General features: G+C 35.4%; 1 protein-coding gene across 3 annotated transcripts; it reads left to right on the top strand.

Moving 5' to 3' along the window:
• The first annotated feature begins 185 nt into the window (after positions 1 to 185).
• Positions 186 to 24,867, top strand: erc1a (ELKS/RAB6-interacting/CAST family member 1a). Of its 3 annotated transcripts, XM_016260537.1 has the most exons (20): positions 186 to 388; positions 1,786 to 2,638; positions 5,856 to 6,233; positions 7,055 to 7,129; positions 8,408 to 8,563; positions 8,647 to 8,814; positions 8,894 to 9,061; positions 10,453 to 10,590; positions 10,783 to 10,923; positions 11,919 to 12,059; positions 12,321 to 12,514; positions 12,767 to 12,778; positions 13,852 to 13,939; positions 14,068 to 14,199; positions 16,174 to 16,334; positions 18,356 to 18,503; positions 18,756 to 18,857; positions 19,565 to 19,621; positions 22,846 to 23,002; positions 23,901 to 24,867. In XM_016260537.1, exons 2-18 carry the CDS (start codon positions 1,952 to 1,954, stop codon positions 19,589 to 19,591), a joined length of 2,916 nt encoding a protein of 971 aa, XP_016116023.1. In that variant the 5' UTR covers positions 186 to 388; positions 1,786 to 1,951; the 3' UTR covers positions 19,592 to 19,621; positions 22,846 to 23,002; positions 23,901 to 24,867. The 3 variants fall into 3 exon arrangements, with proteins under 3 accessions (XP_016116023.1, XP_016116028.1, XP_016116014.1); XM_016260542.1 differs by lacking the exon at positions 12,767 to 12,778; XM_016260528.1 differs by lacking the exon at positions 19,565 to 19,621.
• The last annotated feature ends 1,583 nt before the right edge of the window (positions 24,868 to 26,450 follow it).

Below are 26,450 nucleotides of genomic sequence, written 5' to 3'. Positions count from 1 at the left end.
AAATATAAGTATAGGCTAATATATATATATAATAACCTATATATAGGCGTAATATCTACAATATAAGTTCTGAAATGTACATTACACAAATAATATCTCGATTTTAACGTCATTTTAGTGAGATAAAATATTAGTACCGGTAGTTTTTTATTTTATTTTAATTTTTTAATAAAATGACCTTCGTAGCATGGCGTTGGCATTTCAGAGGCGACTGTTGTGAGCGCGCAGCGTAGGCGTTACGTCACTGAAGTCCTCCAGCTCTGGGAAGATGCTGGTGTGTGTCTGCAATTAATAAAACCATAAAACAATACAAAGAAAAAATAGGCCGCTTCCTCTCCATCAGACATCAATTGGACAGACGGTCGTTGAAACAGACCAGCCATACAAGGTAAAACGATCTTTGGGAAAAAAACCTATTGTGGTTTATAATAAATTAGTGAATGCTCTTATATGTTACCATTATTTAATATCTACATATCTTGATATTCAAATAGCGCCTCTCATTTATTGTCGCATTTGCTGGACAGCTATTACTAACAAAAGAGGAGGCAAATGTGTTAAGCCATGCAATGGTGGAGAAGAAGGACATTGAGGGAGGATGCTCAGGATTGTGGCTGAGCGATTGCAGGGCTGAATTTGACGGAACATTAGGTTTAGTATATCCGTAATCTAAATTGTTCTGATATAATAATTGTAGTCTATGATTTTGCGCATTTGCAAGTCTTACTGACGTGGTGTGTGGCAAATACCGACGCTTCTGGTTGGTTTGTCAGCGCTGTGAACAGCCTTCACCTAAATACAGCAGCATTATTGAATCGACAGCGATGGACACTGAATATCTTGTTTTAGAATATAAATCATCAGCTTAGTGTCCCATAATAACGTTGGCTTGGCCGTTGACATTAAATGTTTGATAACCTTGGAGTGTGAGTCTACAATAAAATCCCACCTTTCCTTCGATTTGGTGTGTAAACGGGAGAAACATTATTACATTATCTAGCTTGTGAATTATTTTGTGTATGAGAGTATATCACGCCAGATTTCTATTGAGTAATGTATACTAATATTATGAACAATAGTAATGTTATAGTAGAAGTAGTGTGGAGGAAAAAAGCTTAACATCACTGACTGAACACATAGGCGAGCTTTTTTTTAAATCTCTGCTGTTTGTTGAAAGCAGTGTCAAATATTTACTTTATTTGCTGTCTGGAATTGATTTGGAGTTTTTTAAAGGGCATTTTTAAACATGGCAAGTCTCAATATGAAGAATTCTAGCTGTAATAATGATATCTGTAAGTATACCTACTAAATCAAATTAGCATTACATACAAATATAGCTGCAAATTATGCACAATATATCATAAAACAATAAACACTAACACTATATTCGACTATACCGTTCTCTACAGTCTACTATCTTGGTACATTTGGACACATTTCTAGTTTTCTAGTCTTCACATTTGCAGACCTGATTGTTGTGTTTTTAGTCAAAAACACTTCAAAACTCAAATCTGAGACAGAGAATACAGATATCTGACAGCTACAGGTCAGGTTTTGTATCGTCACTGAACCCAACCCTGGATAGGCCCAGAATAAAATACATGGAAATGTATCAAATATTAGATATAATAAACTGAAATTAATTGAAGAGAACCCCCACATTTTAAATGGCTGGTGTATTTTTGCCCCAAAATGATGTATGTCTTGTGGTAGAGACTATCCTGCCATTTCTTATGTGATTATAATATTATTTTGTGTGTTTTGCCTCTTTATTTCATTTTACAGGCCACCATAGTTGCTCCATTTGACAGAAAATTACAGAAGACCAGTCTTTGCTTGGCAGATCACATTCCTTATACTTGAGATGAAAATGACCCGGCCTGTTTATTAGCACATTCCTTCACATAAAATTTTCGGTGGGTTTGCTTGCTTGCACTCAAAGCCTGCCAATATGTACGGAAGTTCACGCTCTGTGAGCAAAATGGACAGCAATCACAGTGGGGGTAGAAACAACCAGGGCAACTCTGGACGCTCGCCACGACTGCCTCGGTCACCCCGTATGACCCACCGTCGCACCAACAGCATGGGGGGAAGCGGCGGAGGCCCAGGCGGCTCTGGAGGCAAGACGCTGTCCATGGAGAACATTCAATCTCTTAATGCAGCCTACGCCACATCGGGGCCGATGTACATGAGCGACAACGAGGTCACATTCGGCACCTCCTCTGACCTCCCTAAAAGCGGCGTAGCGACAGGGCGCTTTGGAGGCAGCATTCCTTACGGGGTCCGAGGAACCGTTACAGGCAGCACGCCGGACATGGCCATGGTGCCTGCGGTGTCCACCGACTCTATGGGGTTTGGAGGGGAGATCCACGCGGCATCAACCGTCCCTCACTCGCTACGTCAGGCGAGGGACAACACCATCATGGAGCTCCAAGCCCAGCTTAAGGAGGTGCTGAGGGAGAATGAGCTCCTTCAGAAGGAGATCGAGGTGAAGGAGAGCAAGCTCAGCTCCTCCATGAGCTCCATCAAAAGCTTCTGGAGCCCGGAGCTGAAGAAGGAACGTGCACTGCGCAAAGACGAGGCGTCCAAAATAGCAGTGTGGAAGGAGCAGTACCGCGCTGTGCAAGACGAGACACATGTGGGTACATCTGGCAGGATATGCTTGTTTTTTAAATATAAATTGACGTTTATTGCTGATCGGAGAGCTGTTTTGCTGTTTCAGTGGGATTTAGGATTAAAGCGTGTGCTTAAAGGAATCTAGTTTTAAATTAGGATCTTAGATAAGTACTAAAAGGCACTGTACTTTTAAGGCCTGTTTACAACAAGGAGGGTAACTATACATTTTTTATAATTCTTCTAATTGTATAAGAATATGAATGTCCACACCACCACTATAACGATAATGACACTGAGGAACGATTACATTGAAACCATTTTCAGAACATGTTTTGTCCAGCTATTGAACAATAAAAACATTGACAGCCAATCAGAATCTGACTTTAAAGAGCTTGAGCATTTAAAGCAGCAGGCAATTAAACTGCAGTGCATGCTTATAATAAACATAAACAAATTACCGTGCCTTGGTGTGGACGTTAATATAGTTAATGTTATAGTTGTCCTAATGGTTATAGATCTTGGTGTGAATTGGACTAAACACTGATTCTGAATAAGTGTTTCCCATTTTACATACGTTTTGCACTATTCTGTGCCATTTGGTAGTATAAGAAGTGAAAGTAGTGTGTTCATATATGTATGAATTTGTAACTATACGACTATACTACTCTTACTATTCTTGTCTCATGCCATATATGTGACAGAAATGGCAAGAGTTATATGATAGCATGCTATTGCAAATACAATGAGAGTGTGAAATATTGAGGAGCTAGACATGTTAAAGATAGCGACATCACAACCACAGTATTGTTAGTGTTAACCAAAACTAAAACTATTTAAAATTGGTAATTAAAATAAAGCCGAAATAATATACAGGGCCGTCCTTAGGGGGGTGTAACTCGGTGTAACCGGGCCCCGCGGCAAACGGACCGATGGGGACACCCTCATCCCCCCCACCTTGCACCGGGCCCCGCATCAGCTAAGGACGGCCCTGTTTATATATATATATATATATATATATATATATATATATAGACCAGCTTAAACCAGCTAAAACCATCTTAGGTTGGATGCTGATAACTATTTATAGACAAAGATGATATAATCATCACATTTTCACTGCATCAGTGCATTTATAGATTTATAGGAGTGAGAATTGCGTGATTAAAGATCCAGCTTATCTTCAGATGAGAAGGAAAAGTCTACCTCTGCTGTGAGGTGATGCTACTGGCCAATCCTGAAATGGACATCCTGGTCCTGCTGCGTTCGGCTCACTGCTGAGTTGACTGCCTGAATTCCTGCAAGCCACAATATGTTCAATGTGCAATACATCTGAGCTAATAAAGGATGAAAGTCTGTTTTCTGATATTCAGTGGTTCTTTTAAATGTACGTTGAGATATGGATGAGTTTTGATAGCAGTGACAGTGGCGTAGTCCTCCATTTATGTTGCGTCTGAAACACTCCTCATATTTGAATGATTAGCTTCAAACTGTGATTCACTGCAACATGGCTGTCATGACAGATTTCCAGACGAAGGGGCATACAGCACTAAGCTAATGACGGCTTGGTTATTCACTCAAAGCATAATCAGCATTATCACACTCCTTACACCGTTCACTCGAGATTGAAATTAACACACGAATCATCAGAGAGCTTGGATTCTGTATGTGTTATTTGGTGATTCTTGGCAAGTAGTTTTGTGGTGTTGGGCTTAATGAGACCTTACCATTAATTATGGCACAGTTGTGTATGTGTGTGTATGATTAAGAAAATTCATAATTACTGTTGTTCAGTCGCCTTTTGGCTGCCATCAAGTTTGCAGCATAGTAGTCACATCTGAATGGATGAATTTGGAGTAAAGAAAGTTCGAGTCTTAGCATACATTCATTTCAGTTTTCTTGCCAACTTTACAACTGGTGTTAAAGGAAAGGAAAGGACATGACGTGTGGCCAAGTTTGGTGACCCATACTCGGAATTTGTGCTCTGCATTTCACCCATCCAAGTGCACACACACAGCAATAAGTAGTGAACAAACACACACCCACCCACATGGTGAACACACACACCCAGAGCAGTGGGCAGCCATTTTTGCTGCGGTGCCCGGGGAACAGTTGGGTGTTCGGTGCCTTGCTCAAGGGTCTTACCTCAGTTGTAATATTGAAGGTGGAAGAGAGCGCTGTGCATTCACTGCCCCGACCTACAATCCCTGCCGGTACCGATACTCGAACCCGCAACCTTTGGGTTGCAAGTCTGACTCTCTAGCCATCAGGCCACGACTGCCCCCAGACAAGTGTGTGATGAATTGTGTTGAGGGCAAGTGTGTGATGAATTGTAGATGAGCAGCTTCTTAAAAGCACAATATGAAAATTTGGCCATTATTTATTCACTTTTGTTGTTGGAAACCTGAACACAAAAGGAACATTTTGAAGAATTGTACTGGTTGCTCTTTAGATGGTCAGTAATTTGGGACTGAGGGTTTTAAGCTTAAAAAATATTCCAATATTCCAATTGAAATATTTCTTCCGAAGCCATATGATTGCTTTATGTGAGAAATAGATTGACCTTTAAGCCTTGACAAATTATTGAGAGTTCATCTAATTTGTTAATGAATGTTTCTTTTGAGTCAGATCTTTTCAATTAATCACATGATCCTGTTCATAAAGCCTTAATGATTTGTTCAGAAATAATATGATTCAGTAAACAAGCTTAACAGCTCACTACAGGGGAAAATTATTAGTGAATAACAACAACATTTTTGGTTGGGTGTTATTTTAGTATTATTTATGTACTGTTATAGTATTTATTCATGTTTTGAATTAGCTTCTATTTTTATATTTCAGTATTTTAATTTCAGTAATTTTGTAATGTGTTTTTTATTATTATATTATTATTATTATTAAATGATATTATTTTTTACTAATTCAAGTTGTAGTAGTAGTTACAAATGAGATGTTTACATCATAACTGCTCTCAGTACTTACTCGTATTACTGCTTCTATGAAAGATGATGCTGTAGATTGAACTGTATTCACTGATGAATAAAGAGAAGCCATAATAAATAATAGGATAACAGCTGATAAACTATCATGTGAAACTTCTTGGCTGTTAACTCTCCCTTATATCAGTTCTAAAATCTACAAATCTACACTGTAACTGGATAATGAACTACTTCTGTTTCAAATATTTTTAAAAATATTTTTATGAGTAAATATTGCATATTATTCTCTTCTATCCATCATAGCACCTGCAGACAAGCGTGCAGGCACTGCAGGCCGAGCTGCGTATCCAGCGCGACTTGAACCAGCTACTCCAGCCACCTGGGGAGCCGCTGGCCTGCGAGCCCAGCGAGGAGCAGGAGCGGCAAGCCCGAGAGGTGTTCTTACTCCGCCGTACCCTGGAGGAGATGGAGGTTCGCCTGGAGACCCAACGGCAGACGCTAGTTGCTCGCGATGAGTCAGTCAAAAAGCTCCTGGAGATGTTGCACTGCAAGGGACCCTCTTCTAAAGCCAGTGAAGAGGATCACGAGCGCACACGTCGCCTCGCAGATGCCGAGATGCATGCACACCACCTGGAGAACCTTCTAGAACAGCGTGATAAAGAGCTAGCAGCTTTGAGAGAGGTGTGTGATAGCTAGAGAATATGAAATTATATAATATGCTAAAAACAGTGTTACATATGGCACATTACAGTATATTCCAGGTTAATAATCGCATTACTTTCACAGCGGGTCTTCACTTGTATCTAACTGCACTCTCAGAAATGCCTTGTAAACAAACAGCATCATGCTGTGTTTCTACAGTGCATATGCACTATGAAGGCACCCAGCATGCAATGCAGCATGAATAGATCATAATTACAAATAAGTGTTTTTTATATATTTAAATATCATTTACTGCTATAAAACAAATTTGAACAAGTAACATTTTTAAACTGCATTTTGACAGTACAGTTTGAATAATGTTTGCTGAAACGACAAGCCTCATATAAAATGAATAGCAAATAAAACGGCTCATTCAATATTTAGTACAACTTCCTGAGGTTGACAGCCAACATTTTCTGAAGGTTAAGCACCTCCTTTCACTGAACATTTGCTGAAAAAAAGTTTCAAGCCCTATTTGTGGTAAGCGCCATATACATTTATCTGACTGCAGTGAATTAAAGCAGAAATACTATTCTCTCTTCATGCTCCATTATAGCACATTCAGTAGCATAATGACCACAGCTATTCTCCTCAAAGCACAAAAAAGTAGGATACGTAATTGAACTAGATAGCAGGAGACCCTATTTGTACCTGTAATAGAGTAGAGCTCCTGCAATGTGATAGAGAATTCAGCCAAAACTAAACAGCGCTGCTCTCCCTCAAGGTATGATGAAATATCTAAGAGATCTATTTCTGGCACTGGTGTGAAGGAAGTGCCAACCATGTGTCTTTAATTCCAGGAACTGCATCGCCGCCTCGAGGGGACACCAGAGACTACGAAAACCAAAGCTCTTCAGACTGTAATTGAGATGAAGGTAGTACTTTAGCTCCGATTTTAATTAATGTGACTGTTTACATATGCTTTGTCTATTAAAAGCATATACGAATTCATGTAAAATATCAAACAGTATTTCATACTATACAATTATAAAGCTTTAAGGGATTCCCTTGTGAAAAAGAAATACACTTTAGCATACTTTTAATAAGAGTGCTTATTACGGAACTAATATACTTTAAAAGAATATACAAGAATATATATAAGTGCAAACTGACTGTAATGTTTTTCGGACAGTTAATTTAATGTTAACTGCAATTAAGTGAAGATGTATTTGTTTGAATGTATATTAATCCAATTAGCTGAACTTTAAAATGCTTTTTTTCCCGCTTAGGTAGAACTTTCATAATTACAAATATGGTTAAAGTGAAATATGATTTAAGCGTACTGACAAATTTTATGACTTCTATTAAAAGTTGAATATTATGTATTTTAATATATTTGTAATGACACATTTGCAATGACAAAGTTCCAATTTAGTACATTTAAAATATATTAACTTGAAATGTAATATCAAATTACACGAGTTAAAATTATTATCAAGTATTTTACAGATGTACTTAAAATAAAGTACTTCAGTATGTATCAAAATAAGTGTACTTCTTTAAAGCATGATAGAAGATTATTAAAAAAATATTTAAAATGTAATTTAAAACTTTTAATTTGACATTATTATAATGTGCACATTTTAAAAGTTATAAAACATAGTCATGAAAGTGACACTTAAGTGGCCTTTTGATTCATTAACATTATATTATCTGCCAGTAAAGATATTTTTTAATATACTTTTAAGATTTGAAGAACACTACAAGATCACATTCAATACAATTAAGCACACTTCTTTTTCACAAGAGATAGTTCAGCTAAAAAGCCAAAAATTCTATCATCATTTACTCACCTTCGTGTTGTTGCAGACTTGCATGATTTCCCTTCTTCTGTTGAAGATATTAAAGAAACAGTTCACCCAAAAATAAAAATTCTGTCATCATTTACTCACCGTAAAAAATTGTTCTAAATCTGTATGAATTTCTTTCTTCTTTTGAACATGAAAAAAAAAGTTTTGATGAATTTTGGTAACCAAAAATTTGCTGGTAGCCATTGAGTTCCATAGTTCATGTTTCATAGAATGAAAGTAAATGGTAACCAAATATGGCACAACAGAAAAGTAGCATAAAGTTGTATGTTCAAATTTTGCACACTGGAATTGGTTGATAGACACCAATGATGTCTGACATCATATTTTTGATGCGTCTCACAGGATTCTCAGATCAGTTCTTTAGAGCGGGGCCTCAGAGAGCTGGAGGACCAGGTCATGATGCTCCGCTCCAATAGCATGCTTAGCTGTGAGGAACGGCAGGAGGAGGCCAAGCAGATGGAGGTCTACCGTAACCACACCAAGTTCATGAAGAACAAGGTACTGCACGGTCTGCTTTAGAAGGACACATCTGGATTAGTCTCACATATGAATAACAAACCTTGAATAATTCTGTTATGTAGATGGACCAAGTTAAGCAAGACCTTTCCAGGAAGGACACTCAGCTCCTTGGCTTGCAGACCAAGCTGGAGACCTTGACTAACCAGTTCTCTGACAGCAAACAGCATATTGAAGTGCTCAAAGAGTCTCTGACTGCCAAAGAACAACGTGCTGCTATTCTACAGACAGAGGTAGTAGATCACACCAGTGGTTGGTCTTCACCCAACACACCATCAGAATCTCTGACCAGTGCATACAACGGTTTTGCAGGTGGATGCTCTGAGGTTGCGTCTGGAGGAGAAGGAGACCATGTTAAACAAAAAGAGTAAGCAAATCCAGGAAATGTCCGAAGAAAAGAGCACACTCAATGGAGAAATCCATGATCTGAAGGACATGCTGGAGGTCAAGGAGCGTAAAGTTAATGTACTTCAGAAAAAAGTGAGGACTGGATTTCACCAATACAATTCATTTTTATTTTATTTTACTTTTCATTAGAGGGAACTGCTGATAACAATGAACAAAATGTTCTCTTACCACATGTGTCAGAATTTAGTCACCATATCCACTATTCTTAAAAATACTGAAAGTACAAAAGTCATACATGCCGTGCATTAAAAAACAACTATGAGAAGCTAATGAATAATTAATACTGATAAACTAATGATAAAGATATAAATCAGAGAGACACTGATTTAAAGATAAAGGCAGATCATAAAAATAATATCTACAAATAAAATAATAATAAATAATTGTAAAAAAATAAATAAACATACAACAATAATAATGAGAATATACAAAATAAAATAAAGAAAAAATATACAAATATATAATAGAACTAATAATAAATAAACATACAACAATACTACTACTTCTACTAATAATAATACTATTACAGCTGCTACTACTTCTACTGCTGCTAAAAATAATAAAACAAAGAAAAATAAATGAATAAAAATACAAATGACGACTAACCCAGCTTATTCATATTCATGTTCTCTATATTACTTTAAACATTAACAAAGAACAAAAAATAGGAAGACAACAATCCTGAGTAAAATGAAAATGATATTCACCAATACAGTGTTTTAATAATCATTTCTACCAAAATATCACAGTTACTGCAGTTATTGTTACTGTAAAACCATAGTAAATTATTATTGGTTTTATTATAAATAAATAAAATTTATAATTATAATTATTCATATATATTATTAATATTAATATAGTAATATAATTATATAATTTATATAATTATTTTATTATTTATTATTATATCACACATACTGGTAAAAAATGTATAACCTGAATGCACTGTAAGTCGCTTTGGATAAAAGCGTCTGCTAAATGCATAAATTATTATTATTATTAAATTAATTATTATTAATTATTATTATAAATGGATTCATGGTATTTTAGCAGAAACAAATTATTACTTTTGTGGATTTTCATATAGCCATATCCAAAAATAACACTTTTTAATATTGAAATACTAGATTCAAATTAATTTTATGTCAAAATGATTCAGGTCTAAAAATATGTATCATGCATATTGGTGAATTGCGAAAGTATAAAAGCAGGAAGAGCAATTAATTACTAATACTTATTATTAAGTATCTTGAATAAAGTATTTTCCCAAAGTGGTGGGGAGAAGTGTGTGAGATGTTTTGGGAGAAGCTGTGCCGTTGGCTCAATTTATAGCTTTTCCTTCAAATGCAGGAAATACTTTTAAATATATACTTAGATAATGTTGAGAATTCACTACATTAAAAGTTTGGATGTTTATGAAAATGTCAATTCACATAAATCTTATATCAACTCCTGTGTTTCAGATTGAAAACTTGCAGGAGCAGCTGAGCGATAAAGAGAAGCAGATGAGCAGTCTTAGAGAGAGGGTGAAGTCCCTACAGACAGACACGTCTAATACAGACACGGCCCTCACTACACTGGAGGACTCACTGGCTGAGAAGGTGAGGATCACCTCTAGAGGACACTATAACAAACCACCGGACTACAGGACAAATCATTGGTGCACTTCCAAATGGCATCAGCATGGTCGTAGTCTGGAGTCGAAACATCTGTGCTTAGTTATAAACATTTCATGCTTGTTGTGTATGCTTTCTTTTTGGCACCGTGATGTTAATGTGTCCACTTGTAAACAGGAACGTATTATTGAGCGCCTGAAGGAGCAACGTGACCGCGAGGAGCGAGAGAAGACAGAGGAGCTGGACAGCAGTAAAAAAGAGCTGAGGGAATTAAAGGAGAAAGTCAGCATGCTGCAGGGAGACCTGTCAGACAGAGAGGTTAGAGATCACCAAACAGTCCTGAAAGACGAGTGGAAGCACCAATTAAAAACACATAACAAGATTTTCAGCTGTAGAACAACGTGCAGCTATGAACTGTGCAAAATACACTACACAAAACATTGTATTTTTGTCTTTTATTCAGTAATAATATTAATTTATATACAGTATATATATATATATATATATATATATATATACACACACATATATACATATATTTGTAAAAAAAAAAAATCCATTAACAATTTTTTTTAGATTAAAAATACAAAATATATTAGTTTATGCTTAAAATAAAAAATATTATTGGCCAGTGAAGTTGAGATAAATAAACTTAATTCAAGATATATTCTCTGAAAACAAGTTTTAATATCTTGTGAAATTTTGCTCTCAAGTAAATCTTTAAATATTTAATATTAAACATATTAAAAAAAAAAGTCTTATCACAATTTTGCATTTCAAGTTAATCTATGTTGTAGTGCTATTTTAGGATTATTTATAGTTTGTATTAATATTTTGAATTTTTGTTATATATTTTCAGTTTTCATTTAAATTTTAGTTTATTTTTTAGTCATTTTGTCATGTGCTTTTTCAATTCTATTAGTTTTATTTCTATTAGCTTATAGTTCAATATTTCAGTTGGCAAAAATGTGTTTAATAGTTAGTAGTTAATAATAACCCTGCTAAGTACTTTTAAGGATATTTTGATTTTTTTTTACTAGAACACAGCACAAAATACTGATTAAGAAAATTGTTTGACATTTATTATGAAAATAATACATTTTATTTAATAAATAAAGGTTTTGAGTTCTCTAATATGTGTAATAAAATACTTTGGAGAAACTATTCACATAAGTTAGTCAATCTCGAAACATGCTTTTAAGCAGATATCCTAATTGACAGGTTGGTTGAGTGCCTGTCAAGCTTCTAAAGTTACATGTATACTACAAGTGATGGCTCTATACCCGGGACTTCATTGCTGAGTTTGGTTTCAGACTTCTCTGCTGGACCTCAAAGAGCATGCGTCGTCGCTGGCCTCATCTGGCTTGAAGAAAGACTCCAAACTGAAAAGCCTAGATATCGCCCTTGAGCAGAGGAGGGAGGAATGCATTAAACTTGAGAACCAACTAAAGAAGGTGAGCAAAGGCATATTTATTCAAAAGATTTGTACCTTATATACAAATAGAATTCCAGCTAGCTACTGTATCTACCATGATTTTAAGAAAACTTGAATGGCTGTGGAAATTCATTGGTCAAAAAATGTGGGAACCCAGTGCTTAGTATAAATATGCAAACCGGAACGTAGCTAAAATAGACTACAAAGGCAAAAAACAAATGGGAGCGTAAGCAAGGCTGTATATATGTGAGTTTGTGTTTATATCATGGTAATCTATTAGGTCCAGAGTGCCGCAGCCAATGCACAGGCCAACGCAGAGATATCTGAGAGGATTTCTTCACTTGAAGCTGATGTGGCCAGACACAGGGAAGACTCCGCCAAAGCCCAGGCTGAAGTTGATCGTCTATTGGACATCCTGCGTCAGATGGAGAATGAGAAGAACGACAAGGACAGAAAAATCAGTGAGCTGGAGAGGTCAGTCTGTTTCCCTGATCGGCTTGACTTGGTGTCCCCTCTTTTTTTTTAAAAACTTGATTATTTGTCGCGTTGGTGAAGCAGTACAAACGTGTTACATCTTTATCCATTTTTGCTGTTTAAGCATCACCGTCAAAACTTTTTCAGTGTCTGCGTTTGATGAGGTTGCTTTTTTTCTCACGCTGAGTGGCCTTTGAACTTCTGCTTTTTGTCTCCCTTTTTTCACTTTTTCACCTGGAAATGTGCACCTAGTGTGGCTTCCAGGTTAGTAAATACATGTGTACTTCCACACACATAAATGGAGTAAAATCTGTTTAAGACCCCATGAAATCAAAGTTTCATGTAGCTTTTAGACAACTTTATCCTAGTGTATACTTAAAAGTTGAAATAACTTTTTGAAGATGTGCATTTAAAATTGACAGTCTTTCTCTTCCAGGAAAACTGGCCAAAAGTATTAATGACACATCCTGAAGTAATTCAGTTTTCTGGGGATGCACCAATATTAAAATTCTGGACAATAAATATTTTCATCTTGTGGCCAATAACCGATAAATTCTACACTATTTTGTCAAAATAAATTAAAAGTAAAACTCTAAAAATTTAAATAAATCATTTTAAATGCTACAAGTGATTTTAGGCATCCCAATAAAAATAAATAAATTGCTATTCATTTTGAGATTTGCTAAAGATTACACTTAACAGTGTTAAATTATTTTTAAAGATTAACTTTAAATTAGTTTTAGATGACAGCAAAAATGATCTAAATATAAAAATCTGGAAAATGAACATAAAAAACTTAATATTAAAAATGTATATTTATTATATAATCCAATAAAATTACATATTTTATCATTTATCTGATATCAGATCAATAAAAAAAAAAAGCAGATTAAGCGGATATGGTACCTATTATCGTGCATCCACTTTGTCCAATCACAAGCTCTCTAGAATGAGACTGCCCTGCCCCCTAATCCCACTTGACACTGTCTAGAAAGTTCATGGATGACGTAAATAAAGTGTTTTGCCTAATTTAAAAAAATAATCATACAAAAAAACAAGCCCTTCATTATGTCCCACGGAAAACTGTTTTCGTCAAATTATTTCATGGGGTTTTAAGTGAAAACAAAGAAATGGAATGTATTTTGCTCCTCTGTAGAATCGATGTTTTAGTTCTATGACTAGCACAAAGAAGTTATTATTTATGTGATCAGGCTTGGTGATATTTATTAACTAATAATAAAACCAGCTATCTTTTTCCAGCTATTAAATAGTCCCCTCCACCCCAAATCTCTTAAACTCTTTATTTTACTATTAAGCGCTTCATGTTTACGTTTCAGGCAAATGAAAGAGCAGAGTAAGAAGTCCTCTGGCAAACACAAGGAGGCGTCAGGGAAGGGCAGAAATGTCAACGATGGCCCACAGCAGGTGAGACTTACAGAGATAGTAATGACAGCTTTGTCATAAGCTCCTCTGTTTTGACAGATCGCTGTATATTTAAACATTGTCAAACTGTGCTGGTGTGCATATGATGAGCTGAACCCCGTCTATCCCAGGAGTCACTACGGCAGAAGGCAGAGCGCATCGAGGAGCTGGAGGAGGCTCTCAGAGAGAGTGTTCAAATCACTGCAGAGAGGGAGATGGTGCTGGCGCAGGAGGAGGCCGCACGAACCCACCAGGAGAAACAGGTCAATACTATAAGACTTACTATTTCAGAATCGACTATTCAGTGGGTTGTGTGAATGACTAGTTGACTATTCGATGCATCTACAAAAACTATGATATGCCACCCTAAAAATGTTCTTGACACAAGATGCTCAAAATAACAGTGAGTGGTGATGCAGTTGTCAAAGATGTCTGTCTCTGTGTTTATGTGGTGATAGTGCTTTTAAGCGGATTAATTTAAAGATGCAACTTCTCAGAGAGTGGTTACTGTGAAAACTGTCTAAAAGCTAAAGCGCAGCATGCTGGTTCTCACCTCAGCAAACTCCCAAGATGACTTGATATGATTTAAAATAAGACAAAATGAGCATTAAAATAAACCAAAAACTTTAATATATGATGAAGCCAAATTGTAGTCAAGTGTGATTTCCAGACCTAGAAAAGTAAAAATAATAAAATTAATTTAATAAAATCTTAAAACTCCATTTTAACTCCAGTGTAATAATCAAATTTTTTATTGGGTGGAAATTGTAAGTAAAAATATTTTTAAATATCTTTTATTCTTAAAAGGATAGTTCACCCAAAAATGAAAATTAAGTCATAATTTACTCACCTTTGTGTTCTTCTAATGCCGTATGCCCTTTTTTCTTTTTTGGACCACAAAAAAAAATGTCGGGAAAAATGTCCCGTGCGTGTTTGTCCATATAATGGCAGTGTACGACAATCAACATCAAGCTTTTAAAAATGAATATCTATGATCGTATACCCACAGAGCACTTGGAATATACGGCATGTGTTGCATGGGACCGCTCTGTGATACTTTTGCATCTTTTTAAAAGCTTCATGTTAATCGCCATACACTACCATTTAATGGACAAACATGCACGGGACTTTTTTTTTTTTATCTCTTTTTCATGATCCAAAAAAGAAAGAATGGCATACAGCATTAGAACAACACAAGGGAGAGTAAATTATGATAAATGATGAACTATCCATTTAATAATTTTCCAGTTAATAGCAGGAAACTAGAAAGCCATGGAGTCTTCAAATATTGTTGTAGACAATGGAGGGCCTTGGAGTCAAAAAAGTTGAGAACCACTAGCATGCTAATCAAAGCACCACCACTAAAAATATCAAGACCAGAAAAATAAAAGTTTTTTATCCATGCTTGTATTTCCCTACTGTAGAAATAAAAGGTGAGGCCAGGTGAGGCTGGTTTTTGGAACTTGGTAGTCAGTTTCTTGTTGGTCGAAGGTAGTCTACCAGGACTAAGCAACTTGAACAAGATGTTCAACCAGACTGAACTCTGCCTCTCCGGACCATCTAGATTAGCTTGGACCAGCTAGAAACCATTTAATACCAGAAGCTAATATCAGAAGCTAGTTTTGCCTGAATTTTTAGCTGATTTCTTATCAAAATGTTTAGAATCAGTTTCTGGAATCTGGAATCCATTGTCGATACATTCTGAAAAATAAAGGTTCTTTATTGGCATCTATATTTCCATGAAGAAACTTTATCATCCATTGAATCTTTCCATTGCACAAGAGGTGGAAAAAATGTTCTTTAGATACCTAAAATGTTCCTCACACTAAGAAAAAATGGTTCCTTTAAGAACTGTTCAAGAAGGGTTCTGTGAGGAACCCAAAATGGTTGTTCTATGGCATCTCTGCCAAAACTCTCTTTTGGAACCTTAATTTTTAAGAGTGTAGCGTGTAGCAATGAAGCACAGGTCACACAGAAGTCACTTTCAAACCAAGCAGCTTGTTGGTCAACGTGACAAATTCACGTGACCAACTTGAACATGATGCGGAAAATGCGTAGGCAAAATCTTTCATACTCACGCAGCATTCCCGATCACGTGGATTCCTTTTGAAATGACTGGATTTCACCCTCGAAAATTCCCCGAACAGAGCGATAAATGTGACAACACATTCAGTCAATTTGTGAAGTACAGAATAAACAGTAACAAATAAGTTACCTTCTGTTTATGTCTTAAAAAGATGGAAGAGCTCCTGGGAGCGATGGAGAAAGTGAAGCTGGAGCTGGAGTCCATGAAGGCCAAGATGTCGTCCACCCAGCAGTCTCTGGCTGAGAAAGAAGCTCATCTGACTACACTGAGGGCCGAGAGGAGGCGACACCTGGAGGAGGTGCTCGAGATGAAGTACGTTATCAACTTTCTTTGTACATCTTATCATAACAGTGCTTGCAAAGAAACCAAAAACTGTGAATCAATAGAGACTGAAAGGATGAAGTGGTTTTGAAGATGTTTTGTGAAATTAAAATCTTATTTTGCATGGGGAAGATGCAGGCTATATTCCATACAGTTTGTTCTGTATGCTGTTTTATACATTAATAAATCAAGACAGTGACTAAACGGCCAGTTTTGCATTGGCCTTCATAGCAGCATGAAAAACAATAGTTTTATTCAGATTTTAAACAAAGGATATACTGAAAGCCGGCAACATGACAATACAAGAGCGCTTCCATTCTGTTCTAATGAATGAAGCTGTCACTGCTAGTTTACATAGTTTCATGCGTCTGCGTAAAGCATGAGCTCGTTGACTGTCCATATACAGAATTCTTCCATTATAATCAATAAAGCTGCAACAATGCAGAATAAATCTCTTATTTACACCATATTTACATTTAAGAAGCATTCTAGTTTTGTTGCTCGCTTGCAGTGTACATATATTTGATGTTAGACCATATGCAATAAAAATGAGTGGTCTATTGATTTCATACAGTGGATTTTGACCTATTGGTAATTAACAGGATTAGTTAGTTGCAATCATAATCTTAAATATTTATTCATTAAATGAACACATGCAGTCTAGTCAGTGTCATGCATGAACGTGTACAATATAACATGTAGGAACAGAAACAAACATCAGATTGTAAAGATTGAAAATATATTTCATCTTCGACTGCCATTTGTGCAGGATGCACATTTGCTATGTGTTATATAATGAACTTGAGATCTAAATAAATTGCTTTTCCAGATCACTTATTTAAATCATTAAATAACCATCTTTCACATGTGAGCTCATTCTGAGGTCACTTTGGCAAGCTGTAGTGTTAATAATATAAATCAGTTAAAAGAGAGTAAACAGAGATAAACATCACGACAGAAAAATAGGCTGTAAAACTTTAACTAGGTATATTTTTTTGTGTCATGTGTTTTTGCAGATAATAAATGCAGAGGATGATTCATTCTGCACGAGGCTTGTTCTGTTTGCTATTTCTGTCTCTACACTTCAGCCCTGCTCCTTGGAATCTGTTGAAAAACCGAGAATAAGCAAGCTATTTCAGTCTTTCTGAGACAATTATGCGCAATCATTTTGACCAAATCCATACTCCCTTGAGATGTTTTGTACTTGTGAAAGCAAACATCCTTTAACCTGCTCTGTCGAGTGTTGTAAGACTCCTGGTCATCGTCAATGAGGTCAATTGCTTTGAAGAGCATTTCCACAGTACTTCTGTAAAGTGCTGTTTGACATCGAGCTTGGACTACTAATCATTTCAACCAGGGTTATTATGGTTTTGAAAATTGTGTTTTATTTTTTCATTTTTGTTCTTAATTTGAATTAGTTTTAATAGTGTGCAATTACTACTTCTACTACTACTACTACTACTGTTAATAATAAAATGCTTTGTGACATTTGGCTTGGACTTCTAATAATTTCAACCAGTGATATTATAGTTTTGAAAATTAAATTTTGTCTTATTTTTTTATTCTAGTTACCAATTTAATGAGTTTTAATAGTGTTCAATTAATAATAATAATAATAATTATAATAATAATAAAGTGCTGTTTGGCATTGGACTTAGACTTCTAATCATTTAAACCAGGGGTATTATAGTTTTAAATGTAATAATTTTTTTTTATTGTTGTTCTTAATTGTAATAATAATAATAATAATAATAATAATTTAATAGTAAATAAAATAATAATAGTAATAATAAATTCTGTTTGACATTGGCCATTGACTTCTAATCAGTTAAACCAGGGTTATTATAGTTGAGATAATTTAATTTAATTTTGTTTTATTTTAAATAGTTTTAATAATAATAATTATTATTATTATATATATGTTTTTAATTTAGTTGAGTTAATTTAGTATAATTTAGTTTAATTGAGTAAATTTAGTTACATAACTTGATTTCAACAATTGTAATTCACAGACAGGAGGCTCTGCTGGCAGCCATAAGTGAGAAAGATGCTAACATAGCCTTGCTGGAGCTGTCTGCATCCAAAAAAAAGAAGACACAAGAGGAAGTGGCCCAGCTGCGGAGGGAGAAGGACCGTTTGGTGCAGCAGCTCAAACAGCAGGTACGGACTGTGTCACAAGACTTCGACCGAGCATATCTGTTTGTCCTCAAGGTCAAGTTGTTTGTTTGCTTTAAATCAACGATCATAGAGAGAACTTAAAAGGCCTAGACCAAATACATCTTTGTTGCAAATGCAAATAAGGTCTATTGATGTGCTTTTAATTGATTTCTTCTCAATCTCCCCAACCTTTTGTTTTCATCCATTTCTACCCCCCAATCTCTCCTTACATCTGTGCCCCCTCTTTTCTCCTAGACACAGAACCGCATGAAGCTCATGGCGGATAATTACGACGACGGCTACTTGAAAACGCCACCTGACCAGACCAACCACAAACCTCCAAAATCACCTGATCAGGTCACAATCCGGTCCTACAAACATCGGCAAGGTGTTAAAGGGACAGTCCACCCCAAAATGAAAATCCTGTCATTATTTACTCACTCTCATGACATCCCAAACCTGTAAATAACATGAGTAAATGATGATAGTATGTTCATTTTTAGGTGAACTGTTCCTTTATAATTGTTACTGTTATCAGCTTTTCTTCAGTAGAAATTCAGTATGGCTGAATATGAAATAAATGTACCGTTGCTGTATTTTGCTTATCTCATATTCATAGGTGCTTAATCTTAACAGCAAGCCAAAGAAAGACAAATTGGGGGTGTGGTCAGTTTACTTGTTAATAAAATATTCATACTAGAAACTGAATTGGAAATGGATGCTCCGTCGTCCATTTCCATTGCAGTCGTGTCATTGTAATTGAAATGGAGCTGCCCTCATCTCCAACGCAGATGCCATCATTTCCTTTTACTGCCTTCATATTGATCATAACTTCTCAACCCTATGGATTTCTATTATTCATGACTGTAGAAATCGCCCCTAAGAGCAGATCCAGGATCAGTTTCCCTTAAACCTCGTAATACAGCATTTCACATTGATGATGCTGAAAGCTGATCCTGCATCTGCGATTACGGGTCGCTTCTACCTGGATATATTCGCATACTAACCTGATCTTTTTTCCCATGCTGCACTTGGCTAAAACCCTGCCATCTCTTAACCAATAGGATGATGAGGAGGGCATTTGGGCATAGCCTCACTGGCAGCCATTTTGTTTTAGAAGGGTGAGCATTTCTTTGATGGACATGTAAAAGCCAATCTCAGCTGCCCTGATCCTCCCCATGTGACATCAAACCCTGCCTGTCCCGTTCTGCCTGTTTGAGATTATTGGCTATGTCACTGCAGTGCAAACAAGCTTCTGAGCTTTCCCGTGGGATGTTTTATTAGCAAAGAATTTTTCATATTTCAAAGGCCAGTTGTTTAGATATAAAGCCTACACACACATTTATTACTGCACTGCTATGAAATAGTCTACAAATCTCATTTCTCCTGGTTTTGTTTTTCCCCCTTTTGAAGCTTTTTATCTCTTGTATGTTTTTGTGGTTAAACATAATCCCAGATGGTGCATTAAGACATTATTTCCCATTATTTCCCACACTCTCCACACTTGCTCTCACCAGATTAAATTCCTCTTCTGCAACAACAACACAAACTTATCTGTAAACATGCGTATAAACACTTCTTAATTTGGTTTACAAAATCATAACGTTTTCTAATAAATTAGTAACATTATTTACAGTGCGTATATAATATAGTTAATACACAGAATATAAAGAACATACTAAATAAAATTTGTATGTGAATTTTTTTATAAAAATGTCCAGTACAAAGTTAAATATCAAGTATAATAAATAATATGCATAAACAGTGAGGGTTGAGACCACATTGAGAATCTGTGATTCGAAATCTAATTTCATCTAGAAACAAAGAAAGTTTAAAGGGGTCATATAATGCGTTTTCAATTTTTCCTTTCTCTTTGGAGCGAAACCGCATAAACACATTTCATTACACCAAATACACAAAATACTGTTCTTTTTAGCAGCATCATATGACCCCTTTAAGCATTTGGTATATTAGAACATCCTAAATTTTAAGAAATTCTGCAATTATAGACTCCAACATTCAAATGTTTGGGACATTTTTTTTAAGTACATGTACTACTGTAAAATAAAGTGCAACCAAGATTTCTATTTCAAATAAATTCTGTTCTTTTGAACTTTATATTCAACAAAGAATCACCAAAAAAAAAAAAAAAAAAATTCACAGTTTCCACAACAATATTAAGCAGCACAACTGTTTTCAACATTGATAATAATAAGAAATGTTTCTTGAGCAGCAAATCAGCATATTAGAATGATTTCTGAAACAGCATGTGACACTGAAGACTGGAGCTGAAAATTCAGCTCCACAAGAATTTAAAAATATATTCAAACAGAAAACACTAAATTTAAATTGTAACATTTCACAACATTACTGATTTCACTTTATTTTTGATCAAATAAATGCAGCATTTGTAAGCATAAGAGACTTATAAAATACATTAAAAAACATTTCTGACTTCAAACTTTTGACCAGTATATACATTATAATTAAATAATAATAATAATTCATAATGATATTAAATAAATGATAGTATTAACCAGGGATGCTCATTTTGCTTTTATTTCCTGACCAATTGCAGATGCATTTCAATCCACCATTAACAGTGTGTGTTTTAATTTTTTTAATTAATAATAATCTTTTAATTATTATTAAAAATAATGACATCCAAACCCAAAATGCAGCCGTTATTAAATATATCCATTTGAGTTAGTCTAGCTAGTGGTGATTACTGCACATGGCAGTTTGCTGTCAGTTTACAGAAACATCAACGAAATAAATGAAGACTCATTACTGTTTATCAGTGTTTAACTAAAGCAATGTTCACTGGAAGCTAAGCATGACCCAGAATGAGAAAAGATATCAACAAATAAATTAAAATCACATTAAAGGGGTCCTATTATGCTCTTTTACAAAGTCTTGATTTTGTTTTGGGGGTGTAGTAGAACAGGCTCTCATACTAGGTTGCTCGAAAAACACATTATTTTCACATATTTGACATTATTACAACACCTCTCTCCCCAGTCTGGCATGAACGGTTCGAATAGTTCCTGTATCAAATGAAGGCCCGCCTTCTGAAATACGAAATGTGCTGTGATTGGTTAGCTGGGCCAGTGTGTGTTGTGATTGGCAGCACTCGGCGCCTGGTCGGGAAATGTCATGCCCCTTACCATAGCCGCTTGCTAGCTTCAGTGTATTGATATTGCGTCAAAATCAAATCAATTTGAGTGCGACTTAAACCCGGATGATTGTAACCACTCTAAGTTCATCTGCCTTGGGAAAGCTAGCGTGTCTCCGACATAGTGATAATAACACTCGTTGCCTTCTCTTGTGCAGCTCAACCAGGTCTCGTCCTATTCGTCAGTATTTGAGATTTCACAAATCCCGGAAAATATGCGTTGTAGTCCAAACGAGTCGTTCGTTGTAGTTTTTGAAAAGTGATTTCTGTTCAATAAATTATCTCCTTTTGAATTGGACTTTGAGCTTTGTAACTTTGCAGATCTTTTTTATGCTCAAACAGCAACATTACAGACTAACTAAAGTTAAAAAAGTGAAAAAGCATAATAGGACCCCTTTAAGAGACAGCATAATAAGAAAGTAAAATCAACCTAGAATCATATCCTTACATGATGACAATGCTTGTTACACCACAAGAACATGATTCCTTATAAGAGTCCTCCTATAGAAACAACTACAACAAAAACGGTCACAATAATATAATAATGAAATCGAATAACTTCTCACTGTTCTGGGTAATGTCTTGTCTCGTCATGTCTGAAAAGCACGTGTTTTGCATGCAAACATATCTTTTTTGAAAAGTGATTTCTGTTCAATAAATTATCTCCTTTTGAATTGGACTTTGAGCTTTGTAACTTTGCAGATCTTTTTTATGCTCAAACAGCAACATTACAGACTAACTAAAGTTAAAAAAGTGAAAAAGCATAATAGGACCCCTTTAAGAGACAGCATAATAAGAAAGTAAAATCAACCTAGAATCATATCCTTACATGATGACAATGCTTGTTACACCACAAGAACATGATTCCTTATAAGAGTCCTCCTATAGAAACAACTACAACAAAAACGGTCACAATAATATAATAATGAAATCGAATAACTTCTCACTGTTCTGGGTAATGTCTTGTCTCGTCTCATCATGTCTGAAAAGCACGTGTTTTGCATGCAAACATATCTTGTGTCTTTTAAAAGCATTGTGCTGATAGAAATGATGTGCTCGCAGTGAACAATATCAACCCCAGCAAGCTAAAGTTTGCAGATGCATGAGAGCAGACTGTCTGTTTCCCATAATCCTCTGTCGTGTGGTAGTAACAGTGTGTCTGCTCTGTAGATAAGATCTGGGCGGAAAGCTACAGTGCACAGGAGCTCTACACTGGCCACCTGATTATCCCATACAACCACCCTAAAACCCTTTAATCAACTCAGCCCACATCTCATCACACCAGTTACCCAGGACCCACCGCCAGTGACGACACACATTCTCACAGGTAACGCTTACATGTTTGTGCTTATACTTTGGTAAATAATAAGCATGACATAAAAAGTCAAAAGGATGTCATAAAAAACCCAATTAAAACATAAAAAGTCAAAATTCTGACACAAGTCGAAATTGAGATAAACAGTTATAATTATGGCATTCAATTTTGACTTGTGTCATAACAATGACTTATCTCATATTTTTTTTCATTTTCTAGGTGTGCATAAGCAAATAAAAAAACTTTTATATTATGGTTTCTAACTATGGAAGCCCACTTCCACCACATCATCCTTTGGTAAATCACAATTATGACATAAAAAGTAGAAATTATGAGATACTAAGTCGAAAATTCTGACATAATTAAAACACAAGTCGAAATTCTGAAATTATAGTTATGATAAATATTATAATTGTCTTTTTATTTCATAAATATAACCACATTTTATCTCATAATCATGACTTAGCATCTCAATTTCAACTTTTAGTGTCATAATTTCACCTTTTAATGTCAGCAGTATTTTTTTTCTTGTGGCAGAAATGGGCTTTTATATATATTTATATATATATATATTTTTTTTTTTAAAAATTTTAAAGTGTTAATTTAGTACAATTAATTACATTAAAAAATAATGCAATAAAAAAGTGTATGATTTAATCATGTCCCTGACTGCACGAAATCCATAAAGAATTCAAGCAATATTTTTATTGTGATTAATTTGATTAACCAATATTTCATGTCATTAATGCCAGTTATTAGAATTTTTTATTCACTTGATGGGCCTTAAATCCTTTTTATTCTCATAATTTTTCAACAATATCCACACTAAAGTTCAAATGTGTTGAATTAAAAACTTTACAGGTACATTCTGCGCATAATTCACATACATATAAATCTTTTTGGGTTTTAGTGGGAGCCTGGGATGGTGAGTCAGTGTGGAGCTGCAGTTAGGATCCCTGGACCCTCCTTTGGACCTCCAAAACCAAACTGGCCATGATTGAACCCTCCAGCTTCCTCCACTGTCTCACTGCCCTCACCTCACACCTGAACCAAACCGGAGCCCTCTAAGAGCCTGTAACAGTCTGTAGTCTTAATACTGGTGCAGCTTTGAAAATATGCAGTGTTAGTTGAGTCGTGAATGCAATTTTAATTTTGTTCTCTTGATATGTCATCATGGTTGAGTAAAAACAGATTTAGAATGTTAACCTGATCAATGGGTGGTGCTATATAAACATAACTGAATGCCAAACTGTTGTTAAACAATTAAAAAAAAAAAGTGTTATGCTACTTTAACTGCATTCAGTATTAAGACTATCAGACCCTCAATCTATTCTGCGTTTAGGTAGCGACTTGCACTGGTTATACTGTATTGGATGACCCCTCCCCTTTACTGAAAACCTATAGGACACCTTCAAGAGCATAACAAACATTTATAGATAGTGATGGCTATTTGTCACACCTGACGCTTCGTCAGTGGAAAAAATCAGGTTCTATATGTTCTTTAATTCAAATTAACAGCTGCTACAAGGAATAGACATAAAATATATATGAAAAGAGTTTGCATTGCTCATGAAGGAGTCCACCAAGGGGTGCGTGCAAGAAATTAGTTCTCGCTTAATGAGACTATTGTTGTTGTCTAGCAGCTCTTAGACAGGACATTGTAGGCTCCCAAATAACTTCATAACATGTCCAGATAACCAGTTTCTGAGAGCGCATTGCTGGTTTTATGTGCTCTCATAAACATGGATATCATTGTGTCTATCTCTCTCTGTCTCTCTCTCAACGTGGAATTTTTTTATGTTGCATTTGTGGCCTATTGTCTTCGTGTATTAAAATTACAATAAAAAAATGGATAGTCCACTTAAAAAAAAAAAAAAAGAAAATGAAAAAGAGATGATCAAATCATACAAAAGCCACGGGTATGGGTGTTCTGAATTTGTATAAATGTGTATGTATATAAATATGTATTATCAGAGTTTTCACTCTCTGATGTTTTTATTTTTCTGTTTGTGTTGGGATATACAGTTTGCCATTTGGGTGAACATAAATACAAATATAAATTGAGGAGCGGGATTTCGGACCAATAAAATTTCACAGTGGGCGTGGCTACCACAACTTTTTCAGAAGAAGAAAAAACTTTTTCTGGAAAAAAAAAGCACTCAAAAATCTAGCTTTCCAGTTTACAAAAAGAGCTTTAAATGCTTTATTTTGAGATTTTGTTGTTGTTTTTTTGAAGCAGTGGACCTTTTTTTTTCTTTCAACTGAAATAGAGAAATTGAATAGAGAAGAAATTCAAAAATGTGTATGCACTATTCTTTACACGTAACAGTCTATACTCTGTGTCCCAAGATGAAAAAGCCATTGTTTGGCAGAGCAACTATGCAGTGTACATATGTTTTAAATCACAGCTGACTTAACTTAGACTATACATCATATTTTATTAATCTGTAGCTTAAAACATTTGGCTACACTAAATTAATTTCACCCGCCCTGTCATTATAAGTGCTATAGATAGGTTTCTGACCTGTAAAGGGATAGATCGCCCAAAAATTGACTTTTTCCGCTATCCTGTGGTCTCTCATACTGGTCATCTGACACATTACTGATCCCAAATTTTGTTTTGACATAGTTATTACATTACAATTAGCGTAATTTCAGACTTTCATGCAGATATTGAGTTGAAACCCTGCACAAATTTACAATCGAACTGTATAAATTAAATCCAAGAAACTCATCACTGAAACAAAAGCCTTAAGTCAAGAAGGCGCCCGTCTTCTTGCATGCAACAATGAGAGGAATCTCTGCAAGCATTAGTCAGCGGTTTAATGAAATCAAGGCTTTTGTAATGCAAACAAGCAGTCTTGACGTTATCTGTTGTTGATGCACTGTAGCCATCAACTCCAGACATCTCCTCTCCAGTTTAATAATCTGGATAAAAGCAGCCAACTCACTTGCATTGTATTTCCCACAGAATTTTCCTCATTAGTTATATAACTGTTAGGAAAGAGTCTGAGTGCACTTGTCTGTTCTTTTATCACAATTACATAACCACTACCACATCATGCAAATGTGTTGGAGTAGCGTTCGCTAATGTGGTACTCAAACCCAACCGGTGGGTCAAATGTTTCTGTGAGATGGTTTATGGAAAAATCTCAGTGTTTACACAGTCAACTACACTTATGGGCTGAACCATCCCAGAGGATTTCAGACTGTGACATCATAAAGGGCACCACACAATAATAGTCCTGTCCATAAATGGTAAAGCTTTTCTGATTAGTGGTAATAAAACTGGGAGTTGACTAGTAATATATCCATTGTTGAGCGCTATAAAAAATTGTAAAGTACTTTAAAGACATTCAATTCTGTTTGAACATGGGTTGACATTTTTATTTTGTTTAATTTAACTTGGACATAACGTTTTCCACTCTTGCTTAACTTTTGGACTACTATGGCTCCATTG

This window comes from Sinocyclocheilus grahami, unplaced genomic scaffold (genome assembly GCF_001515645.1).
Source record: "Sinocyclocheilus grahami isolate Dianchi unplaced genomic scaffold, SAMN03320097.WGS_v1.1 scaffold31.1, whole genome shotgun sequence".
Taxonomy (NCBI): Eukaryota; Metazoa; Chordata; class Actinopteri; order Cypriniformes; family Cyprinidae; genus Sinocyclocheilus; species Sinocyclocheilus grahami.
This window is presented reverse-complemented; position numbering and strand designations above follow the sequence as displayed.

What these genes read in the sequence shown, in the direction of transcription:
- erc1a (XM_016260528.1), top strand. Translation starts at nt 1,952, where the DNA reads ATGTACGGAAGTTCACGCTCTGTGAGCAAAATGGACAGCAATCACAGT. An exon ending in TTAATGTACTTCAGAAAAAA is followed by an intron (nt 9,062 to 10,452) that starts GTGAGGACTGGA and finishes CCTGTGTTTCAG; the next exon opens with ATTGAAAACTTGCAGGAGCA. An exon ending in TGCAGCAGCTCAAACAGCAG is followed by an intron (nt 18,504 to 18,755) that starts GTACGGACTGTG and finishes CTTTTCTCCTAG; the next exon opens with ACACAGAACCGCATGAAGCT.